The 25,107-nt window shown below is 49.5% G+C and overlaps 1 protein-coding gene across 1 annotated transcript in view; it reads right to left on the reverse strand.

The window, feature by feature from the left end:
* Window positions 1–1,166: 1,166 nt before the first annotated feature.
* The window catches only part of ECHS1 (enoyl-CoA hydratase, short chain 1), a 31,399-nt gene continuing 7,458 nt past the window's right edge, over window positions 1,167–25,107 (reverse strand). Inside the window, exons 2-8 of the mRNA XM_038744134.1 lie at window positions 20,550–20,747; window positions 17,283–17,410; window positions 16,421–16,520; window positions 15,513–15,617; window positions 10,335–10,454; window positions 9,814–9,881; window positions 1,167–1,776 (exon numbers count right to left, since the gene is read on the reverse strand). Coding sequence (XP_038600062.1) covers window positions 1,711–1,776; window positions 9,814–9,881; window positions 10,335–10,454; window positions 15,513–15,617; window positions 16,421–16,520; window positions 17,283–17,410; window positions 20,550–20,747 — 785 coding nt within the window. The 3' untranslated portion in view covers window positions 1,167–1,710. The remainder of the gene's footprint in view (window positions 1,777–9,813; window positions 9,882–10,334; window positions 10,455–15,512; window positions 15,618–16,420; window positions 16,521–17,282; window positions 17,411–20,549; window positions 20,748–25,107) is intronic.

Raw genomic sequence — 25,107 nt, forward strand, 5'->3', positions numbered from 1 at the left:
ATGAATGAATGAATCTATAACTCTATGAATTTATGTTGACGCCTGTTTACTTGTTCTGATGCCTGTCTCCCCCCTTCTAGACTGTAAAGCCCAACCAATCAATCAATCGTATTTATTGAGCACTTACTGTGTGCAGAGCACTGTACTAAGCACTTGGGAAGTACAAGTTGGCAAGGGACAGGGATTGTGTGGACAGGGATTGTCTCTCTTTACTGCTGAATCGTACTCTCCCAAGTGCTTAGTACAGTGCTCTGAACACAGTGAGCGCTCAATAAATGAGTGAATGAATGAATGAATAAGACTCCCCCAAAACCTATGCAAAACAGCACGAGAATTGGAGGGCTTCAGGACTCGGTGGGAGGCTGGTCCAGGCATTCCTTAAGTGACTCCGAGGGGCTCCTTCGGTCTGGATTTAGGGGACTGAAAACCTCCGGTCATGACACGCCCACCTAAACACGGCCTCCCGTATTCTCTCCTTCCTACTGTATATATGGTTGTACATATTTATTACTCTATTTATTTATTTATTTATTTATTTTACTTGTACATTTTTATCCTATTTATTTTATTTTGTTGGTATGTTTGGTTCTGTTCTCTGTCTCCCCCTTTTAGACTGTGAGCCCACTGTTGGGTAGGGACTGTCTCTATGCATTGCCAATTTGTACTTCCCAAGCGCTTAGTACAGTGCTCTGCACATAGTAAGCGCTCAATAAATACGATTGATTGATTGATTGATACTGGGTGCTGGTCGCTTGACTGCCTGCCTCTTTCCACCACAGTGTGAATTCCTCGAGGAGGCGGGCCGCATTTTTTACCGTCTATTAGATGTGCTCAAGTGCCCTAATACAGCTCTTGGCACCCACTAGACACTCATTAATACTGATGGAAGCGATCATAATACAATGTAACACATTTTATTAGCCTTTGTGGTTCCCTAGAGCTCTCTTGCGACGTGACAGTCAAGTTATGGGACTGGACGGGAAAGCTTAGTTTTCTCCCGTGCTGTTTAGCGTCCCACAAGTCAATGACTGGACTTCCATTTCCTTTACTCTGATACACACCTTTCAGTACCCCACTTCCCCTACGACGTAGTTTTCGCTTATCTTAAAGAGGTGTTTTGAAGACTAAAGGACACTGATCAAAAGAGCACGATTCTTGAGCCAAAAGAAAGGGAATCTCGGTATCACTATTTAATAAGTCAGCACAATGGATTTAGGATCAAATCAAATTCAGGCGGCTCTGAATCCCCCAACGATCAAACAGCGTCGATGATATTTTTCCACACCAAACCGAGAAGTCTACGAAAATGAACCTTCCGTTCCTGAAATTAAGAGACGCTTTCTTGATGATCATTAAAAATGTACCTAGCAGGATCTCTGAGGGCCAGCGATACCTTTACATCCGAATGCTAAAATGCTCCTGATTCCGGAGCTAAACGATCAGCAGGGGACAGAAAGACTAAGGCGAATTACTTCGGTGCCTTTGAAACACAACCTTGAATTCCAGAACCCGGTTACGAAAAGGCCCAGGGCCAGGACACGGCTCTCTCACTCTTGAAGAATGCTGCAGTCTTGTGGGTTTTAGGCACGTTGGGCGATCTCAATTTTATCTGTCAGAGACTGATTTTTGCTTTTTAATCCAGCCATTCTAAAGGGGAAGAGACACACTCTAATGCCAATTCCACAGCGATTAGGACGCGTCAGCTAACGGTCAGTGGTCTTTGAAGTTGGCCTTTCTCTTCTCCACGAAGGCGCTCATTCCTTCCTTCCTGTCATCCTTCCAAGGGAATAAGAGAGAATGATTAGAAGGTGGAAGTGGCACTTCTTTCCCATCCAGGCCCCTCGCAGTCTCTGATTTTCCTTGATCAAATGTGAACTACACATCTCCACCACCCCAGACCTGCCTCTGTACAAAAGACAGAAGCAGTGTGGCCTAATGGGTAGAGTACGAACGAGCCTGGGAGACAGAAGGACCTGGGTTCTGATCCTGGCTCCGCCACCTGTCCGCGTGTGACCTTGTGCAAGTCACTTCGCTTCTGTGACCTTGAGCAAGTCGCTTCGCTTCTCTGGGCCTCGGTTCCCTCATCTGTAAAATGGGGATTAAGACTGGGAGCCCTATGTGGGACAGGGACTGTGTCCAACCCCATTAGCTAAGAATCTAGCCCACTGTTTAGTACAGTGCCAGTACAGAGTACGCACTTTACAAATATCGCAATTACTGCTATTATTATATCTGTTTGCTCCTTTCAATCAATCAATCAATCAATCGTATTTATTGAGCGCTTACTATGTGCAGAGCACTGTACTAAGCACTTGGGAAGTACAAATTGGCAACACTTGCCAGAAGGGAGCTTTTCTCCTCAACCAGCCCAGTTCCCTCCCTGTTCGACAAACTTGAGATTGCTTCCCCCATTCTCAACGGGCCACTCCTTCTGGGCTTGTCAGGACACATCCAGACCTATTCCTGCTTCATAATCATAATAATGATATTTGTTAAGCGCTTAATATGTGTCAAGCACCGTTAGTACAGTGCTGTGCACACAGTAAGCGCTCAATAAATACAACTGAATGAATGAATGAGTGACGCAGTAAGCGCTCAATACAATTGAATGAATGAATGACGCAAGCTAATCAGGTTGGACACAGTCCCTGCCCCACATGGGTTCATAGTCTTAATCCCCATTTTACTGATGAGGCCCAGAAGTGACTTGCCCAAGGTCACAGAGCAGACAAGAAGCGGAGCCAAAATGAGCAGCCAGGTCCTTCTGAATCCCAGGCCTACGCTCTCGACGCACTAGGCCACGCGGCTTCTCCGCTTGTCCAAGCTGGTTGATGCCCGCCTGCCGATTCACTCAGTCCATCGTATTTATTGAGTGCTGTACTAAGCGCCTGGAAAGTACGATTCAGCAAAAGAGAGACGATCCCCGTCCACACCGGGTTGCCCCTGGCCCAGGCACCGTTCCCCCCCGCCCCAAATAGCCAGCACTTTGCCTTTCCTAGGAGTCGCCCGCAGATGCATTCGTTGCGGACTGACCCTTTCCCGGGAAGGAATTCCCAATGGGCAGTCACTGCGGACCTGTAGTTGCCCTGGGATGATTACAAAATCATCCTCCTCCCCACCCCAAAGCCCTGCTTCCACCCCGAAAGCCTCCTGGGGGGCAGGAGGAGGGATGCTTTGTCTCAACTGTCCCCTAGCTCTAGTCCCAGCCCCTGAAAGGGTTGCACTGAGCAGCAGAGGTTTGCTCTTCTGCTAGCACACCTGATCTCAACAGCAAACAAGCCGCTGGAAAAAATCCCATCCAGGCAAAGCTTCCTTAACAGGGAGCACGGTTACTGGAGGGCGGGCTCCACCAAGATTATCGGGCTGCCCAAACACACAAGGGACACTCCAATACATTGCTGGGGTTGGCCTACTCGGCGGTCCCTGCTTGAAAAAAAGACATTCGGTTCTGCTACACAAAGGCCAGTTTCCAATATAGGTTTTGGCTACGATGTGATGGATTAAGGCGTTAGGGAATAGTCTTTCCTCATCATGAGACGCTTTGGGCTCGGCGGTATTGAGCATAAATCAGTGGTATTTCTGGAGCGCTTACGGTGCGCAGAGAGTACAACACAGTGGGTAGACCTGTTTTGCAGGGAGACAGGGTGTGTATGTGTGTGTTGGAACAGATGAGCACCCCAGTGCCAGTTTTTCTTAGCTATCAAAGAAGGCAACTCTGACTTTAGAAGAGACCCGGGTATAATCGGGTGACACCTCTAACCCCTCATGGCTAAAAGCAGCATGAAGATGAAGCATGAAGAAGCAGCATGGCTCAGTGGAAGGAGCACGGGCTTTGGAGTCAGAGGTCAAGGGTTCAAATCCCGGCTCCGCCAATTATCAGCTGTGTGACTTTGGGCAAGTCACTTAACTTCTCTGTGCCTCAGTTGCCTCATCTGTAAAATGGGATTTAGACTGTGAGCCCCCGTGGGACAATCTGATCACCTTGTAACCCCAGCACTTAGAACACAGTAAGGGCTTAATATATGCCCTCATCATCATCATCACCATGAACCATCACTGTTCATAAAGCGAGGGGGTCCAATCAAGGTGGGAGCGACTCACATCGAGGAAAGGGGAGAGGATAGATAACAAGATAAATAACATCCGGTTCTCCTCAACCACAGGGGTTGTGTTCTTGCAAACACCCACATTAATAATAATAATAAAGGTGGCATTTATCAAGCGCTTACTATGTGCAAAGCACTGTTCTAAGCGCTGGGGCGGTTACAAGGTGATCAGGTTGTCCCACGGGGGGCTCCCAGTCCTCATCCCCATTTTACAGATGAGGTAACTGAGGCACAGAGAAGTTCGGTGACTTGCCCAGAGTCACACAACTGACAAGTGGTGGAGCAGGGATTTGAACCCATGACCTCGGACTCCAAAGCCTGTGCTCTTTCCACTGAGCCACTGCTGTCTTGACTGTGTCTAACCCTACGCTCCCAGACCCACTCGTTCCTTTCGACACAACTCAGTGCTGCATCCTGACATACGACCTTGGGCAAGTCATTTCACTTCCTCTGGGCTTCAGTGACTTTATCTGTAAAATGGGGATTAAGGCGGTAAGCTCTACTGGTTCCAAACTGGTGAACTTGTATATCTACCAGTGTTAGTACAGTGCCTGCTACATTGTAAGTTCTTAAATACAGTTAAAAAAAAATAACACCCTCAACCGAGACTTGTTATGTTTCAAGTCTCTGTTACACATTAACCCTGGATAACAAAGATTTTACTGCAAAGGTTAGCTCTGGCCAAGTTGAAAGCCCACAAAAACAACGGAGGGAATTTAAGTTCCCCACTTTCCCTCCCCAACTCCTCTGCCCACCAAACCAGCCTGGATCACTCTCCTTTCCTGCAGTCTTACATTTCCTCCTGCCATCGGGGCGCCTCTACTCGGATGTCCCCAGCAACTCAAACTGCCCAAAATAGAACTCATCTTCCCACCCAAACACTATCCTCTCCAAGTCTATCCCATCCTGTAGACAGTAGTAGTAATAACAATGATAATAATAATAATAATAATGGTATTTGTTAAGCGCTTGCTATGTGCCATGCATCGTACCACCCTCCCCATCTCACGAACCCTTAAATTTGACGTTTTTCTCAAATCATCTCTCTCATTCATCCCACAGAGTCTGTCGCCAAATCCTTTCGGTTTTTACCTTCACAACATCTCTAGGATCTGCCCCCTCTTCTCTATCCAAACTGCAGTCACGCTGAGCCAAGCACTTTTCCGATCCCTCCTGGATTACCGTATCAGCCTCCTTGCTGACCTCCCTGCCTCCCGTCTCTCCCTACTGCAGTCCATTCTTCACTCTACTGCCTGGATCACTTTTTTCAAAAGACACCTCAATCCACAACCTCCCAACTCCTCAAAAGCCTCCAATGGTTATGGGTGCCCAACCATCTCTGCATCGAACTCCTTACCAGTGACTTTAAAGCATTCAGTCAGCTCTCACCCCCTTACTGTACTGCACCAGATCTCCTACCACAACTCAGGGCAGGGAATGTGTCTGCACCAGATCTCCTACCACAACTCAGGGCAGGGAATGTGTCTGTTTGTTGTTGTACTGCATCCTCCCAAGTGCTAAGTAAAGGGCTTTGTACACAGTAAGCACTCGATACTCGACAATGAATGAAGTAATGCCAACCTACTCACTGTACCTCATCATCATCATCACTAAAGGCATTCACTGGGTGCTTCCTCTATGTAGATCACTGTACTAAGCACTTGGAAGAGTACAATACAGACTTGGCAGACATTCCCTACCCATATAAATCTAGAGCCTACAGTCTTTCTCACTACAGGCTCTCTGTCCATGCCCACTCTCCGGCTTGGAACTCCCTCCCCCTTTATATCCAACACCCCACCACTCTTCCCCTCCTAAAATCACATCTCCTCTGAGAGGCCTTCTCTGATTAAGCCCCCATTTCCTCAATTTGCCCTCCTTTCTGGACCACCTTGGCACTTTTGAATTTTCACTCCATCCCCAGACCCATAGCACTTACGTAATAATAATAACAACAACAGTAATTGTGGTATATGTTAAGCGCTTACTCCGTGCCAACTAAGCGCCAGGGTAAATACAAGATAATCATGTTAGAAACGGTCCCTGTGCCACGTGGGGCTCGCAGTCTCAATCCCCCTTTAACATATGAGGTAAATGAAGCACAGAGAAGTGAAGTGACTTGCCCAAGGTAACACAGCAGACAAGTGCCGGAGCCAGAATTAGAACCCATAACCTTCTAACTCCCAAGCCTAGGCTCTATCCACTATGCCATGCTGCCTAGTCTTATGCAGGCTAAGTATAGCCTGCTCCGGCTTCACCAACTGTCATCTGTGTGACTTTGGGGAAGTTACTTAACTTCTCTGTGCCTCAGTTCTCTCATCTGTAAAATGGGGATCATCATCATCAATCGTATTTATTGAGCGCTTACTGTGTGCAGAGTACACAGTACAATTGGCAACATATGAAAACTGTGAGCCCCACGAGGGACAACCTGATCACCTTGTAACCTCCCGATCACTTAGAACAGTGCTTTGCACATAGTAAGCGCTTAATAAATGCCATCATCATCATTATTATTATTATGCTCTGCCATTCCCCTATCTATATTAATGCCTGTTTCCCTCTCTAGACCTTAAACTCCCTGAGGGCAGGCACTGAGTCTACCACCTGTATTGTAGTGCTCTGCACACAGTAAGGGTTCAATAAATACCACTGATTGCCGCTTCCTCTCCCCACCACATCCCATTTTCTGGGACGAAATTTTGCTTCTAATGCCTCAGGATCCCCCCCACCTCCTCCATCCCTGGTCTCGTCTTACGCCGTCGAGTGGTCTCCGACCCACAGCGTCACTATGGACACATCTCTCCCAGAACGCCCCACCTCCATCTGCAAATCGTTCTGGTAGTGGATTCGCAGAGTTTCCTTGGTCAAAATTCGCAAGTGGTTTACTTCTGCGCAGTCAACTTGAGTCTCCGCCGTGCCGCTGCTGCCCAGCACGGGCGAGTTATGACTTGTAGCCGATGGCCTGCCACTCGCTAGCCACTGGTCAAGCTAGGAATGGAATGGACAGGCCTCTGTTTGTCTCTCCCTCCCATGGTCGAGGCTGGTAGAGGACCATACTTCATGCTGCTGCCCGGATTATCTTTGTCCAGAAACGCTCTGGGCATATTACTCCCCTCCTCAAAAATCTCCAGTGGCTACCAATCAATCTGCGCATCAGTCGGAAACTCCTCACCCTTGGCTTCAAGGCTGTCCATCACCTCGCCCCCTCCTACCTCACCTCCCTTCTCTCCTTCTACTGCCCAGCCCGCACCCTCCGCTCCTCCACCGCTAATCTCCTCACTGTACCTCGTTCTCGCCTGTCCCGCCGTCGACCCCCGGCCCACGTCCTCCCCCGGGCCCGGAATGGCCTCCCTCTGCCCATCCACCAAGCTCGCTCTCTTCCTCCCTTCAAGGCCCTACTGAGAGCTCACCTCCTCCAGGAGGCCTTCCCAGACTGAGCCCCCTCCTTCCTCTCCCCCTCGTCCCCCTCTCCATCCCCCCATCTTACCTCCTTCCCTTCCCCACAGCACCTGTATATATGTATATATGTTTGTACATATTTATTACTCTTTATTTATTTTACTTGTACATATCTATTCTATTTATTTTATTTTGTTAGTATGGTTTTGTTCTCTGTCTCCCCCTTTTAGACTGTGAGCCCACTGCTGGGTAGGGACCGACTCTATATGTTGCCAACTTGTACTTCCCAAGCACTTAGTACAGTGCTCTGCACATAGTAAGCGCTCAATAAATACGATTGATGATGATGATGACTGGAAACTCTCCAAGTCCGGTCCTGAGAGGGGTCAGCCAGCCCAGTCCCTGAGAATACACTCGAGTTCAACCTTTCCTATCAGCTCGTGTGCTACCTCCCTCCCTCCCTCCCTCCCTTTCCCTCTCCAGACTTTGCCCTGAGCTCTGGCTTCATGGTTTGCACGCTCGGTTAACCTTATTTGTTTTCCTTCCCTACCATCTCACCCTGCAATGCATCCCTGCCAATTCTGTGCTGGGTAAATTTATCTCTTTAGACCAGTTTGGGGAGCAGGAGTCACCTCTTCCGTCAGAACAACACGTACAATGCTGACCACTCTTGAGTAATTAGCAAAATATCCAAATTGTGCCCTCTGCGGCGCGTTCTTAGAGGATTTCCCTCAAGCAATCGGCAAATCTAACCTTGGGGCTGTGGCCGTAAAGTCTCGGAAAACCCCACTGCAGCGGTGCGGATCAGTGGATAGAGCCCAGGCCTGGGAGTCATTTTGCTTCCTAGGCCTCAGTTACCTCATCTGGAAAATGGGGATTAAGACTCTTGAGTCCTTTGGGGGATGTGGACTGTGTCCAACCTGGTTACCCCAATGCTTAGAACAGAGCTTGGCACACATAAAAACTTTAGGAATACCATAAAAAAAACAAAACACTGAAGATTTACCTACCAGGCTGGGCCTGCCAGAGCAAAGCTGCATGAAAAGTTTCATCATCAATCGTATTTATTGAGCGCTTACTGTGTGCAGAGCACACAATACAGAACGTTCAATACAGAACTTCTGGCCATAGCAAAGTAAAGCCTTCAACTGTACTTCCAAGCACTTGTTAGGGTTAGGTGAGTCATATTTGAGAGGAAATTCTTTCAGCAGAGGTCATGGGTTCAAATCCCGGCTCCGCCAATTGCCAGCTGTGTGACTTTGGGCAAGTCACTTCGCTTCTCTACGCCTCAGTTCCCTCATCTGTAAAATGGGGATTAAAACTGTGAGCCCCCCGTGGGACAACCTGATCCACCTTGTAAGCTCCCCAGCGCTTAGAACAGTGCTTTGCACATAGTAAGCGCTTAACAAATGCCATCACTATTATTAACTGAGATTCATTTATTAATAATAAGGATGGTATTTGTTAAGAGCTTAATATGTGCTAAGCACTGTTCTAAACGCTGGGGTAGATACATGTGGACTTTAGACTGTGAGCCCACTTTTAGACTGTGAGCCCACTGTTGGGTAGGGACTGTCTCTATGTGATGCCAATTTGTACTTCCCAAGCGCTTAGTACAGTGCTCTGCACATTGTAAGCGCTCAATAAATACGATTGATTGATTGATTGATTGATGTGGGGCTCATAGTCTTAATACCCATTTTACAGATGCGGTCACTGATGCCCAGAGAAGTGAAGTGACTTACCCAAGGTCACACAGCAAACAAGTGGCTCTGCACGTAGTAAGCGCTCAATAAATACGATTGATGATGAAGTGGCGGAGCTGGGATTAGAACCCATGACCTGCTGAATCCCAAGCCCTGCTCTATCCACTACGCCTTGCTGCTTCCCTAACGGCGAGAGTCTTGGGGACCAGGGACCGAGTCCAGTTTTGTTCTGCTTCTTAATGGCATTGGTTAAACGCTTACCGTGTGCCAGTCGCTGTACTAAGCGCTGGGGTGGATAAAAGACAATCAGGTTGGGCACAGTCCCTGTCCCAAGTGGGGCTCCCAGTCTTAATCCCCATTTTCCGGATGATGAGGTCACCGAGGCACAGAGAAGTGAAGTGACTAGCCCGAGGAGAAGTGGCAGAGCCAGGATGAGAACTGGAGTCCTTCGGATTTCCAGGCCTGTGCTCTACCCACGAGGCCGTGCCGCTTCTCGGGGCATTTTTGGCTAGGTTTTACTACGGTGCTTGGCACACAGCGGGTGAAGGGCCACTACGTGGTCCTAAAAAACCAGAGGGATTAAGGAACGGTTTTCTTACCGTGGCAAAGGTTGAATAGAAGAGTCTCTTTTCCAACTTACTTCCCTCTGCTAACGTCATCTCGAATGCTGAAAAATAGAGGGCGGAGGTCAGGTGCCTAGTGCTCCTGCAGGTGTTGCCCGTCCCCTCGAGGGCTCCGAGTTTGTCTTCCATCTTCTCTGTCGGCGTCGGCCCTCTCTAGTCAACACCTACAAATCCAGCCCGTGTCAACCTCCCCTGGCCCGGGCTAAGGTCCTCCTTATTGGACACCACCACCGCACCCACGGAGCCAGTTTCCATTTCACCTCTGCCACCCGGAAGACCTCAGTTGGCGTGAGGCAAACAACAACTCCCCCGAGCCACCTAAGAGACCCAGGAAACTCAATCGCTGAGCACCTCGGGGCCTTAATCCTGCCCACTGCCCTGCCCCCTCACCCACTGTGGCACACGAGTGCCGACCGCACAAGGCTCGGGACGACGGAGGGCCCACCCCATTCCCCCTTCAACTCTGCCCTGCTCATCCCTGTCACCCAGTTCCCTACCGGCGTTCACTGATTCTTTGGCTATCATCGTTATGATTTTCGAATTGCTGGCGATCTTCTCCCCGCACTGGATGGCTTCTTCCACCAGCTTCTCGACGGGAAAAATTTTGCTCACGAGGCCTGGAGCAAGGGGGAAGGGAAAAACACCTCAGCGAAAGAACAGCCTCCTTTCTATTTGCACCTTCTACGGTGACTGATGGATGGATCGATATGGTGGCCCTCTCCACCCAAGCAGCCTCAACGTCGCTCATGAAACCTTGTGCATCTTCTAGTGCTCTGCACACAGTAAGCGCTCAATAAATACGATTGATTGATCGATTCCTATCACTCAATCAATCCATTCACAGTATTTATTGGGCATTTACTGCGTGCGTAGTACTGTAACAATGATGACGGTGATACCGGTACTTGTCAAGAGTTTACTGTTCTAGGCACTGGGATAGATATAAGTTAATCAGGCTGAACACAGTCCCTATTCCACATGGGGATCACAGTCTTTTCCTCAGCTCCCCCTCTCCTCCGCATTGCCCCAACTTGCTCCCTTTGTTCTACCCCGCCTCCCCACCCTGCAGCACTTGTGTACATATCTATAATTCTATTTATGTATATTGATGCCAGTTTGCATGTTTTCATGTATATATATACATATATACATACATATACATATACATAATATACATAAATATATGTAAAAATATATTTATATTTATATAAACATATATAAAATTATATATATATTATTTATATATAATATAATATATATAATTTTTCTATAAATATATATAAAGATAAATGCATATATATTTTATATATATATAATTCTATTTATTTATACTGATGCCTGTTTCCTTGTTTTGATGTCTGTACATATTTTTTTTACTCTATTTATTTATTTATTTTATTTGTACATATCTATTCTATTTATTTTATTTTGTTAGTATGCTTGGTTTTGTTCTCTGTCTCCCCCTTTTAGACTGTGAGCCCACTGCTGGGTAGGGACTGTCTCTATATGTTGCCAATTTGTACTTCCCAAGCGCTTAGTACAGTGCTCTGCACATAGTAAGCACTCAATAAATACGATTGATGATGATGATGATGATGATGATGTCTCCCCCCGTCTATACTGTAAGCCCGGTGTGGGCAGGAATTGTCTCTCCATTGCTGAACTGTAATTTCCAAGTGCTTAGTACAGCGCTCTGCACACAGTAAGCGCTCAATAAATACGATTGAATGGATGAATGAATTTAATCCCCATTTTACTGAAAACAATAATATTTATTATTATCACCCTTGTTAAGCGCTTACTATGTGCCGGGCACTGTTCTGAGCGCTGGGGTAGATACAAGATCATTGGGTTGGACACGGTCCCTGTCCCACAGAGCGCTCACAATCTTAAGCCCCATTTCAATAATAATAATGGCATTTGTTAAGCATTTACTATGTGCCAAGCACTGTTCTAAGTGCTGGGGGGTACAAGGTAGACAGGTTGTCCCACGTGGGGCTGACACTTTTAATCCCCATTTTACAGATGAGGTAACCTAAGCCCAGAGAAGTGAGGTGACTTGCCCAAAGTCACACAGCTGACAAGTAGCGGAGCCGGGATTAGAACCCATGACCTCCGACTCCCAAGCCCGGGCTCTTCTTACTGAGCCATGCTGCTTCTCTGCAGATTTTACAGATGAGGGAGCTGAGGCACAGAAGTTAAGTTCACTTAGTCATTCATTTAATCGTATTTACTGAGCGCTTACTATGTGAGGAGCACTGTACTAAGCGCTTGGAAAAGTACACCCAAGGTCACACAGCAGACAGGTGGTGGAGGCGGCATTAGAACCCGTGACCTTCCGAGTACCAGGCCACGCTGTGTCCGTACCAAGAGCTTGGGAGACCACGATACGACAGAGCAGGTAGATGGGGCCTCTGCCCTTGTGGAGTTTACAGACCGTCTCGACTCAACCTCCAAGAAGGTCCCAAAGCAAACACGATGGACCCATTGTTCCCTCATTGCCAGAGTGTAAAATAATAATAATCATAATAATCATAATGGCATTTATTAAGCGCTTACTATGTGCAAAGCACTGTTCTAAGCGCTAGGGAGGTTACAAATAATAATAATGATGGCATTTATTAAGCGCTTACTATGTGCAAAGCACTGTTCTAAGCGCTGGGGAGGTTACAAGGTGATCAGGTTGTCCCATGGGGGGCTCACAGTCTCAATCCCCATTTTACAGATGAGGGAACTGAGGCACAGAGAAGTTAAGTGACTTGCCCAAAGTCACACAGCAGACAAGTGGCGGAGCTGGGATTTGAACCCACGACCTCTGACTCCAAAGCCCGTGCTCTTCTCCACTGAGCCACGCTGCTTCTCAAGGTGATGAGGCTGTCCCACGGGAGGCTCACAGTCTTCATCCCCATTTTACAGATGAGGGAACTGAGGCCCAGAGAAGTGAAGTGACTTGCCCAAAGTCACACAGCTGACAATTGGCGGAGCCGGGATTTGAACCCACGACCTCTGACTCCAAAGCCCGGGCTCTTTTCCACTGAGCCACGCTGCTTCTCATAAAATCCCATGACGGAAGGCATTCCATACACGGCCGGCTTCTTGCAGAAAGATCCGAGGCGTCTGCTTTTGTTCTGACAACTTTGACACCCGTCTACATGTTTTGCTTTGTTGTCCGTCTCCCCCTTCTAGACTGTGAGCCCGTTGTTGGGGAGGGACCGTCTCTATCTGTTGACTTGTACTTCCCAAGCGCTTAGTACAGTGCTCTGCACACAGTAAGTGCTCAAAACGATTGAATCAATGAATCTACTTCCACTTGACTTGTACTTCCCAAGCGCTTAGTATAGTGCTCTGCACACAGTAAGCGCTCAATAAATACGATTGAATGAATGAATCTACTCAACCAGCTGACTGATCCAGGGGTGCACATGAGCCAAAAAACCCCAATGTTTGTAGGGGAGGCCTAGACGCAGCACGGCCTGGTGGAAAGAGCAGGGGCTTGGGAGGCAGAGGACCTGGGTTCTAATCCCGGCCCTGCCACCTTTCATTCATTCGATCGTATTTATTGAGCGCTTACTGTGTGCAGAGCACTGTATTAAGCGCTTGGGAAGTACAAATCGGCAGCATATAGAGACGGTCCCTACCCACCAACGGGCTCACAGTCTAGAAGGGGGGAGACAGACAACAAGTAGACAGGTGTCAATACCATCAGAATAAATAAAATTATAGCTATAGACACATCATTAATAAAATAGAGTAAATATGTACAAATAAAATAGAGTAATAAATATGTACAAACATAAAAAAGTGCTGTGGGGAGGGGAAGGGGTTGGGGGGGGGTGATGGAGAGGGGAGGAGGAGAGGCCACCTGCCTGTCTGCAACAACTTCTCTGGGCCTCAGTTCCCTCATAAAATGGGGAATAAATCTCACTCCCTCCTAATTACACTGTGAGCCCCATGTGAGACAGGGACCTCATCCACCCTGATTATACTGTATTTACCCCAGTGCTTCAAAGAGTGCTTTTCCCTTAGTAAGCACTTGACAAGTACCATCCAAAAAAAGACAGGAGGGGAGAGTGGAAAGCCGGCCACCCTCTGGTTTCATAAACCACAAGCCTAGCTTTGCTCCCGGGAGGCAGGACAGAAACGATTCATGGGGGTTGAGGGAGTTAGGAGCAGTGGACAGGCCCGCCCCAGCTTGATGGGGTCAAAGCCGGCCGGGTTTCTTGCCAGGCATCAAAGGGAGGAGGCCCGGTACCAAAAGGATGCCAAGAACCCTTGCCAACATGAATCAATCCATCAATCGTATTTATTGAGCGCTTACTGTGTGCAGAGCACTGTACTAAGCGCTTGGGAAGTACAAGTTGGCAACATATAGAGACGGTCCCTACCCAACAGCGGGCTCACAGTCTAGAAGGGGGAGATAGAGAACAAAACCAAACATATTAACAAAATAAAATAAATAGAATAGATATATACAAGTAAAATAAATAGAGTAATAAATATGTACAAACATATATACAGGTGCTGCGGGGAAGGGAAGGAGGTAAGACGGGGGGATGGAGAGGGGAACGAGGGATAGAGGAAGGAGGGGGCTCAGTCTGGGAAGGCCTCCTGGAGGAGGTGAGCTCTCAGTAGGGCCTTGAAGGGAGGAAGAGAGCTAGCTTGGCGGATGTGGGAAGGGAGGGCATTCCAGGCCCGGGGGATGACGTGGGCCGGGGGTCGATGGCGGGACAGGCGAGAACGAGGCCCGGTGAGGAGATCAGCGGCAGAGGAGCGGAGGGTGCGGGCTGGGCTGGAGAAGGAGAGAAGGGAGGTGAGGTAGGAGGGGGCGAGGGGATGGACAGCCTTGAAGCCGAGGCTGAGGAGTTTCTGCCTGATACGCAGATTGATTGGTGGCACCTGCTATCTCAAGGTCAAAATACTCTCTCGTGACTGCCCGAGCTAGCAAAGCAGAGCTTCGGAAGCGACCGAAGCCACCGGTCACCCGGGGCCACAAAAGCAAAAGGTGGTGTCCCTCGCCCTGGTGCCAACCAAATAAAGTATGGAGGAGCAGGGAGGTTGGGGGCGGGGGGAAGAGACTGGACAAGCGGAATCTGGAAGCCCGAAAGGCCCAGGAGGACAGGCGATAAAGACCTGCCGCCTCCACCGTTCCCGGTAGCGGATGGCGACTTGCAGCAGCTGGCTACAAGGTGAATATCCCGCTGTGCGCTTATGGGACTGGGAGCTAGGTGCTCGCCACACGCAAGCAACGTGTAAGTGTATTCCTCCCAAGTGGTGCTTTGCCACGTGCGAGGAACTAAATAATCCTATTCCTCCCGAGTGGGAAGCGTTCACGGGTCAGGAGCGAGGCGCTTCGCCACGTACGAGAAACTAAATAAATATATTAAAATAAGTGTAATCCTCCCAAGAAGGAAGTTCAATTCGCCACATGCGAATAACGAAAGTAAGTGTATTCTTTCATAAAGGGAAATTCAATTCACCACACGGAATAAATTTTGCCCGGCTCAGCTTGCCTCCCGTCTCTGATGTGAGGAGCCTCAAACTTGTCCCTGCACATCAGGTGGCCAATCCCCGCTTTTTAACTTCATCTGAAGACAATGCCTTCATTATGATCCAATGCCTTTCCCGCGCTCCCCGCCCATAGGGCGTGGGGCTTCTCCCCTGAAGAAAGTCTCCACCTGCTTGCTTGGCTTCCTGAGCGGAGATCCGGTCTCCGGTGAGAACCATCTCCATCGCCAACGACTTCCCAACGGCACGGGTGAGTCTCTGCGTTCCCCCGGCCCCTGCGGGAGGTGAAAGGATGAAACAGCGGTCACTGAGGTGGCCCACCCCATCCCCTTTCATTCCTCCTTGCCATCTCCCCGGCCCGCCTCGCTACAACCTCTGAAGCTCACTGGGATAAAGATATAAGACCCGAGAATGGGAGGGAGGAAGATGGAGACGGGATAGGACAGTCAAAGGATGTCAGCGAAACTCCAACCCGTTTGCCTTTTCCCCGCCGCCTGGATCGCCACTATGCCCAACTTAGAGCTTCCCCCAAATCCCAGATTTTTCAGGCATCTATCACCTTCTTTCCCCTGTTTTTTCCTTCCCTTCCTAAAGTTTTAGAAAGCCAGGTGTGGTCTCTGAGACAAAGTATCTCCCAACCACGAACGCTTCCCACTCGGGAGGAATACGCTTAGGCCATCCGTTTCTGCGTTACGTGCACGTGGTGAGCCCCTAACTCCCAACCCCGAAGCAGTGTCAAATCCCATCCACACCACAGTTTGGGAATTTTCTTGCGGCTGCAAGGAGGCTGGTCCCAAAAGGGTCTCTTGGTGGTTCAGGACCTTACTGGATCCGTCTGGACCACCCCAGCCCTGCTCTGCCTGCTATGGAAGCTTTTCATTTGTGCACGGGGCATACGGGGCACAGAGCCAAAAAGCGCAAGCGAAGGACTCCCCAAGAGGGGAGAGAGCAGGTAGACGTGGAACACAGAGTCCCAAGGGAGAATGCCAGCCGGCTGGGATCCGCCCCTTCTCCACCCCTCCTAAATCCCTTCTAGCCTAGAAGAGCTAAAGTCCCGGGTGGCCTTGGGCCTTTTTACCTGGGATGGTCCCCAGCAGGATCTCCGGCTGGCTAAACTGGGCTTTCTCCCCAGCATAGATGATATCACACATCATGGCAATCTCACAGCCTCCTCCAAGCTGCAACACAAAACAAAAGGAGGCCCCGCTCGGCATGGAGGGGAGCTTCCCCTCCCCTCACTCTGCCCTCATAGGGCTCTCAGACCCTGAATTTCGCCGCCTCAAGCCACTTCTGGTCCATTTACCATAGCAGCAGTGTGGTCTAGTGGCTAGAGTCGGCCCGGGAGTCAGAAAGACCTGGGTTCTAAACCTGACTCTGCCACTTGACTGCCGTGTGACCTTAGGCAAGTCACTCACCTTCCCTGGGGCTCAGTTCCCTCATCTGGAAAATGGAGATTAAGACTGTGAGCCCTTTGTGGGGCAGGGACTGTATTCAACTCTTTTCTCATATCTGCCACAGCACTTAGTACAGTGCCTGGCATATAGTAAACTCTTAACAAATACCACAGTTATTATTTACGGTCCCAATGGAGAACGACTGTTATAGGCCCTCTCGCCCGCCACCCACCACCAACTTCCCGTCACCCCCATGGAGGCTAAAGCAGCGTGGCTTAGTGGAAAGAGCCCGGGCTTGGGAGTCAGAGATCATGGGTTCTAATCCCGGCTCCGCCACTTATCAGCTGTGTGACTTTGGGCAAGTCACTTCACTTCTCTGTGCCCCAGTGACCTCATCTGTAACATGGGGATTAAGACTGTGAGCCCCACGTGGGACAACCTGACTACCTTGTACCCACCCCAGCGCTTAGAACAGTGCTTGGCACAGAGTAAGCACTGACAAATACCATCATTATTATTATTATTATTATTAAAGTGACTACTCACGGCATAACCGTTGACGGCCGCTATGACTGGCTTCCTGACCCGGGAGAGGCGATCCCACTGGCTGAGGAACCTGCCGCTGTAACACTCTTGGAAAGTCTGGTTCTGCATCTCCTTGATATCCGCTCCGGCTGGAAGAGACGATCCGAATGGAGAGTCCAACCAGGAGCCGGCCGGCCCCCGACGCGCTCATCACGTGGCCCCCTCAACCCTAGAGCCGGCCTGTCAGCATGTGAAACCCCATGTCACTACAAGAACACCCTTCCCCGCCACGAAGCTAGACTGTGAGCCCACTGTTGGATAGGGACCGTCTCTATACGTTGCCAACTTGTACTTCCCAAGCGCTTAGTACAGTGCTCTGCACACAGTAAGCACTCAATAAATACGACTGAATGAATGAAGGGCTTCCCGGGGACATACTCGATGTACAGTCAGCTGGTCTCAAGCCATTTCCCCACCAAAGGGTAATAATAATAACTGTGGTATTTGTTAAGCGCTTACTATATGCCAAGCAGTGTTCTAAGCGCTGAGGGGGATACAAGGTGACCAGGTTGTCCGACGTGGGGCTCACGGTTTTAATCCCCGTTTTACAGATGAGGTAACTGAGGCACAGAGAAGTTAAGTGACTTGCCCAAAGTCACACAGCTGACAGTTGGCGGAGCCGGGATTTGAACCCATGACTTCTGATTCCAAAGCCCGGGCTCTTTCCACTGAGCCACGCTGCTTCTCTTAAGGAGGGTACAACTCCCTCCACACAATCAATCAATCGTATTTATTGAGCGCTTACTGTGTGCAGAGCACTGGACTAAGCGCTTGGGAAGTACAAACTGGCAACATATAGAGACAGTCCCTACCCAACAGTGGGCTCACAGTCTAAAAGTCACAGTCACACAACCCCCGAACCACTGATGAACAGGAGGATAACAACAACAAAAAAACCCCACAAGCAGGATATTCACCCCGCTCCACCCCAGAAACAGTATCAATGTTCGTTATTGAGCACTTACTGTGTGGAGAGTACAGCATAACAGAGTTGGTAGCCACGTTCCCTGCCCACAGTGAGCTTAAACTCCCCAGTAAGTCCAGAGGACCCTTGACTTCACAATATTGTGTCATTCATTCATTCGATCATATTTATTGAGTGCTTACTGTGTGCAAAGCACTGTATTAAGCGCTTGGAGTGTCTCTCCAGAGCACAAGGTCTGTTGAGGAGAGGGCAGACCCCCACCTCAAGAACTGCATAGCTGGGTGGAGCTATTCTGAACAATATCCCAATGCCATCCGGAAGGGATTCCGGGGCCTTCCCTTGTGTCACGGAGAACTCAGGAATCCCCTTTCCCCTTCGACCCCCTCGGACTGCAAGCCAGGGGAGTGTTGTCCCCAAACCGCCTCTCTGGGTCAGAAGGAGAACCCCACCAGTTGCTCTAGGAGGGGCACGGAAATAGGCTAACAATAGCCCCCCCACCAAGTTCTGCATCCTGAAGTTTCCAGCTGAGATTCCGCTCAGATTTATTAGCGCGAAAACATGGTGGTCAGAAAATCCCGCCTATCAGAACCTTCCCAGCTCAATCAGGACATATGGTTTCCACCCTCCTTACTTATGAACGACGCAGGAAGAGTTTTTCCCCAGGCCCCAAATCTTACGGGGTGGGGAGGGGAGGGGGGGGTGCACGTGGTTTGTTTTAAATGGAAAAGGGAATATAGACCGGGCTCGGGGGAAGTCAGGCAAAGGAAAATGAAGATGACATTCATGGTATTTTTTTTTGGGGGGGGGGGGGGTTCCCTCTGAATCTTGAGCCCCAAAGAATAACCACCCAGAAAAACAGTTTTGCCTCCTGGAGCTGAGTTTTCCCATGGGCCAAGATCACACTGAGGGGTGGGGAGGCGTTTAAATGTGAAAACCAATATATTGCGGACTGGGGCGAAGGCAGGCAAGGAAAAATAAACATTCACAGTTACATCTTTTTTTCTGAACCGTGGGCCCCAAAGAAAAACCACCCCTATCAAATCTAATCCTGGCTCCATCCCTTGTCTGCTCTGTGACTCTGGGCAAGTCGCTTCATTTCTCCGCGCCTCAGTTCCCTCATCGGTAAAATGGGGATTAAGACTGTGAGCCCCTCATGGCACGTGGACTGTATCCAACCTGACTCACTTCCATCTACCCCGGCGCTTAGTACGGTGCCTGGCACGTACTAGGCACTTAAATATCAATCAAAAAAGTCCCACAAAGAAGAACCACCCTGAACCACCCACAAAGGATAACCCGATTATCTTGGATCCACCCCAGCGCTTAGTACAGCGCCTGGCACATTCTAAGCACTTAAATACCTTTAAAACCCCCCACAAATAACCACCTTATCAATCAGGTGGTCCTGACTGACAGGGATAATAATAATAAAATAATAAAGTAATCATGGCATTTATTAAGCGCTTACTATGTGCAAGGCACTGTTCTAAGCGCTGGGGAGGTTACAAGGTGATCAGTTTGTCCCATGGAGGGCTCACAACTAAGGCTTCAGGGTCTCCCACATTTAGAAGGTGGGAGGCAGAGAAGTCCACGAAAGAGACTGAGGAGGGACCAGAGAAATAGGAGGAGAACGAGGAGAGGATAGTGCCCGTGAAGCCAGGGTTAGATCATTCTTCCAGGGGAACGGGGTGGTCCACAGCACCGAAGGCAGCTGAGAGGTTGACAAGGATTTAGGATGGAGTAGAGGCTCACAGTCTTCATCCCCATTTTACAGATGAGGGAACTGAGGCACAGAGAAGTGAAGTGACTTGCCCAAAGTCACCCAACTGACAAGTGGTGGAGCTGGGATTAGAACCCACGACCTCCGACTCCCAAGCCCAGGCTCTTTCCACTAAGCCATGCTGCTTAGGGATCCAGGCGAACCCCCAGGACGGGCCCCTAATGGTGTCAGGTCCAGGGCGTTTCTCCCCTACTGCTTCAGCTGGCCATTACATTTCCTTTCCTCCTTCTCCGCCTGTCACCTCTGTCCCATTTCGGTGCACGGGCAGGGCTACTCCTTCCTCACAGTCCCCGGCCCACGGAACCCACAGCCAAATTTCACCCCAGTTCCGGGGACTGCGTCCAACCCGATCTGCTTGTCCCCCACCCGGCGCTTAGAACAGTGCCCGGCACATAGTAAGCACTTAGCGAAGGCCAGAGCTGTCATTCTCGCCCCCCACCCCGGTGCTCCCCAGAATGGCTTCGCGGGGCTCGGCCGGGGCCAGGTCCTCCAGCCGACTCGCGAGCCGCGCGGGGAGACGCACCGGCGAAGACTTTCTCCGTGCCCGTGAGGACGATGGCGCCGACGGCCGGGTCCTTCTCAAAGTCGTCCAGCGCCCGGTTGATCTCCACCATCAGGCCGTTGCAGAGGGCATTCAGGGCCTTGGGACGGTTCAGTTGGATGAATCCCACGTTACCGCTCTTGCCCTTCTTTTCCATCAGGATGTATTCAAAGGGAGCACCTAGGCCGAGGGAATTCAAGGAAATGCTCGTCAGAAAAGCCGCGGGAAAAAAATCCGTGAGTGGATAGGGCGCGGGCCCGGGCATCAGAAGGAATCCCGGCTCCGCCACTTGTCCGTAAGTCGCTTCACTTCTCCGGGCCTCAGTTCCCTCATCTGTAAAATGGGGATTAAGACTGTGAGCCCCGTATCCGGGCTCGATCCCAGCTCTTAGCACAGCGCCTGGCACCTAGTGAGCGCTTATCAAATACCGTAAAAACAAAACAAAAACCAGAAGAAGAAAAACAGACCCATCCTGCTTCTAGATCAGGGTCTGCACCACGAAATCTCCGAACCCAGGATTTGAGGCCCAATAGACCCAAGCGGTCATAAAATATCTGTGTGCCGGGCCAGAGCAAGCAGGTCCCTGGTGTAAGCACCCCAGGGCGCTACAGGAGCATATCACAGCACTCCCAGGGCACTGCAGCGGCCCACTGCATCACCCCCAAATCACTGCAGGGGCCACCGGGCAGATCAATCAATCAATCAATCGTATTTCTTGAGCGCTTACTGTGTGCAGAGCACTGTACTAAGCGCTTGGGAAGTACAAATTGGCAACATATAGAGACAGACCCTACCCAACAGTGGGCTCAGTCTAAAAGGGGGAGACAAAACCAAACATACTAACAAAACAGAATAGATATGTACAAGTAAAATAAATGCTTACTATGTGCAAAGCACTGTTCTAAGCGCTGGGGAGGGTACAAGGTAATCAGGTTGTCCCACGGGGGGCTCACCGTCAATCCCCATTTTACAGATGAGGTAACTGAGGCACAGAGAAGTTAGGTGACTTGCCCAAAGTCACACAGCTGACAAGTGGCGGAGGCAGGATTAGAACCCAGGACCTCTGACTCCCAAGCCCGGGCTCTTTCCTCTGAGCCACGCTGCTTCTCAGATGGCAGATGCACCAATGAGCCGGCGTGGCTCAGGGGAAAGAGCACGGGCTTTGGAGTCAGTGGTCATGGGTTCAAATCTCAGCTCCGCCACTTGTCGGCTGTGTGACTCTGGGCAAGTCACTTAACTTCTCTGTGCCTCGGTTCCCTCATCTGTAAAATGGGGATTGACTGTGAGCCCCCCGTGGGACAACCTGATCACCCTGTAACCTTCCCAGTGCCTAGAACAGTGCTTTGCACATAGTAAGCGCTTAGTAAATGCTATTATTATTATTTTTATTGTTATTATTATTATTATTATTATCAGGAAACCAAAGCCCAAGCACCGCTCTTGGTTGCTAGCCCGAGGTGATATGCTCGGAGGCTGTGACAGGCAAGGAACATTTGTAGAAGAACAACCAGTCCTCTCCACTCCCCCCTAACTGGGCCAAAGTGCTTCACGCCTCGGGCAGTATCCCAAGAGCGCACACTGCATATTCTCCACAGTTGTCCCAACCAACCCCTCCGGACACGTCGAGCCTCTGAGGAAAACGGTATCTTTTCCCCGGTCTATCACCCTAAACCACCAGAAAAAGTTCAACACACACTCATTGGGCCGAAAGACATTTTTAGAAATGACACTGGCTACAAAAAGAGTTTCATACAGAAGCACTTTAGCACAGTGTTATGCCAGCAGTAAATCATTATTGGCATTGTTCCCCGAGTCTTACTTTTCACAAGCCAGGGAACCGAATTATCACTCTTCAGAGCTCAGGGCTCACCCCCTCCAGGAAATTTTCCACAAACACAGAAAAAATTCCAAAGTTAGCCCTAAAAACTAACCGCTTCGGCTCTGACACAAGGGCAGCATTTATTAACAGCCTGTTTGCAGAACATGCTTGGAAGACTAAACTAGCAGTAAAAGACAATAGGCCCTGCCCTGGGGCTGCAGAAACATTGCGGGAAGCTCAGTCTATATCCAACTTGGCTTTGAACATTTGTTTGATTCATCCTAAGGTATATTTTGGAAGGAGGATCTGGTGATTTCCTCATACAGAGAAGCAGTATGGCCTAGTGGAAAGAGCCCGGGCTTTGGGGTCAGAGGTCATGGGTTCAAATCCCGCCACCGCCAACTGTCAGCTGTGTGACTTTGGGCAAGTCACTTAACTTCTCGGTGCCTCAGTTACCTCATCTGTAAAATGGGGATTAAAACTGTGAGTTCCCCCACCCCCACGGACGACCTGATCACCTTGTAACTTCCCCAGTGCTTAGAACAGTGCTTTGCACATAGTAAGCACTTAATACCATTATTATTATTATTGGTACAGCACGGACCCAGGAGTCAGAAGATCGTGGGTTCTAATCCCGACTCTGCCACTTGTCTGCTATGAGACCTCGGGCAAGTCACTTCTCTTCTCTGGGTCTCAGTTCCCTCATCTGTAAAATGGGGACTGAAACTGTGAGCCCCACGTGGGACAGAGACTGTGTCCAACCCGATTTGCTGGTATCCACCCCAGTGCTTAGTACAGTGACTGGCACGTAGAAAGCACTTGAATACCATAATTATTATTATTATGCCCTGTAATCACTGTTCCAGTGATTTCTTCAGTGTCCTATAAAGGCACAATTCAGGTGCTGACATGCCTATGTGGTGGGAAACTACCAGGGCATCCTAGGACCTGTGGTGTTTGTTAAGATCTTATTATATACCAAGCACCGTTTAGCTGTGTGACTTTGGGCATGTCACTTGACTTCTCTGTGCCTCAATTCCCTCATCTGTAAAATGGGGATGAAGACTGTGAGCCCCACGTGGGCCAACCTGATGACCTTGCATCTTCCCAAGCACTTAGAACAGTGCTCGGCATATGGTAAGCGCTTAACAAATGCCATCAATCATTATTATTATTATTATAAGTGGTGAGATAGCTATGAAAGAAACAGATTGGACAGAGTCGCTGCCCCACGTAGGGCTCCCAATCTAAGGGGGTGGGAGAACAGATACTGTTCCCCATTAAAATCCCCATTTTACAAATCAATAAATCAATCTCCGGTATTTACTAAGGGCTCGCCGTGGGTGGAGAACCCTGTAATGAGCGGCTGGGAGAGTGCAATCCGGCAGAGTTGGCAGACGTTCCCTGCCCACGGCGAGCTTAGATGAAGAAACTGAGGCCCAGATGTAAAGTGACTTGCCCAAAGTTGCCAACAGGCAAGCGGAAGAAGCGTGATTAGAACCCAGGTCTCCTGACCCTGGTCCTGTGGCCTGGGCAACCTTCCCACAAGCACACCGGGGCCTCATCCCACGCCCTTCTCCGTCACGGACCCGATCAGTACGACAACCCATAGAGTGTGAGTGGGGAATGGAAAGGACATGGGAAGACCCAAAACAACTTTCCTACAGTGCCCCCAAACTTGATCGTCCATCACCCCGCCACACATACAAGCCCCCTCTGCAGGGCTTTTTTTTTTTAATGGTATTTAAGCACTTTCTATGTGCCAGGCACTGAAGTAAGCGCTATGGTAGATACAAGCTAATCAGGTTGGACGCAAAAACTCCTCACTCTCAGCTTCAAGGCTGTCCATCCCCTCGCCCCCTCCTACCTCACCTCCCTTCTTTCCTTCTCCAGCCCAGCCCGCACCCTTCCTCACTGGGCCTCGTTCCCGCCCGTCCCGCCATCAACCCCCTGGCCCATGTCCTACCTCTGGCCTGGAATGCCCTCCCTCCTCAAATTCGTCTAACAATACACTTCCCCCCTTCCAAGCCCTACTGAGAGCTCACCTCCTCCAGGAGGCCTTCCCAGACTGAGCCCCCCTTTTCCTCAGTTCCCCCTCCCCTCGTCACCCTGACTCGCTCCCTTTGCTCTCCCCCATAACCCACCCCACAGCCCCTGTGTGTATATGTACACAGCTATAATTCTATTCCTTTACATTGGTGCCTGTTACTTGTATTGATGACCGTCTCCCCCACTATAGACTGTAAGCCCGTTGTGGGCAGGGATTGTCTCTCTATTGCTGAATTGTACTTTCCAAGTGCTTAGTCCAGTGCTCTGCACACAGTAAGAGCTCAATAAATATGACTGAATGAATGAATATAACCTGATGACCTTGTGTCTACCTCAGAGCTTAGAACAGTGCTTGGCACATAGCAAGCACTTAACAAATACTATTATTATTATTATTATTATTATTATTATTATTATTATTATTATAAAAGGGGAGAGGGCTACTAACGCTGAGTGACCCGAGGGAGCAGGCCCAAAGCGTGGGCCAGTCATAAAGTTGCACATTAGTGCAGCTCTCAGTATAGCAACATGAGCAATAGGCAATGTAAGGAACGCTTTAAATCTACTTGTCCAGCGTTTTAGAGGTACCCTGCAGTAACTTGGAGGGAAGGGTTCTGACAGCTGTTGGTGAGTCTGCACCAAGTCCTCTTTAATAATAATAATAATAATAAT

Source organism: Tachyglossus aculeatus, chromosome 3 (genome assembly GCF_015852505.1).
Source record: "Tachyglossus aculeatus isolate mTacAcu1 chromosome 3, mTacAcu1.pri, whole genome shotgun sequence".
Lineage (NCBI taxonomy): Eukaryota > Metazoa > Chordata > Mammalia > Monotremata > Tachyglossidae > Tachyglossus > Tachyglossus aculeatus.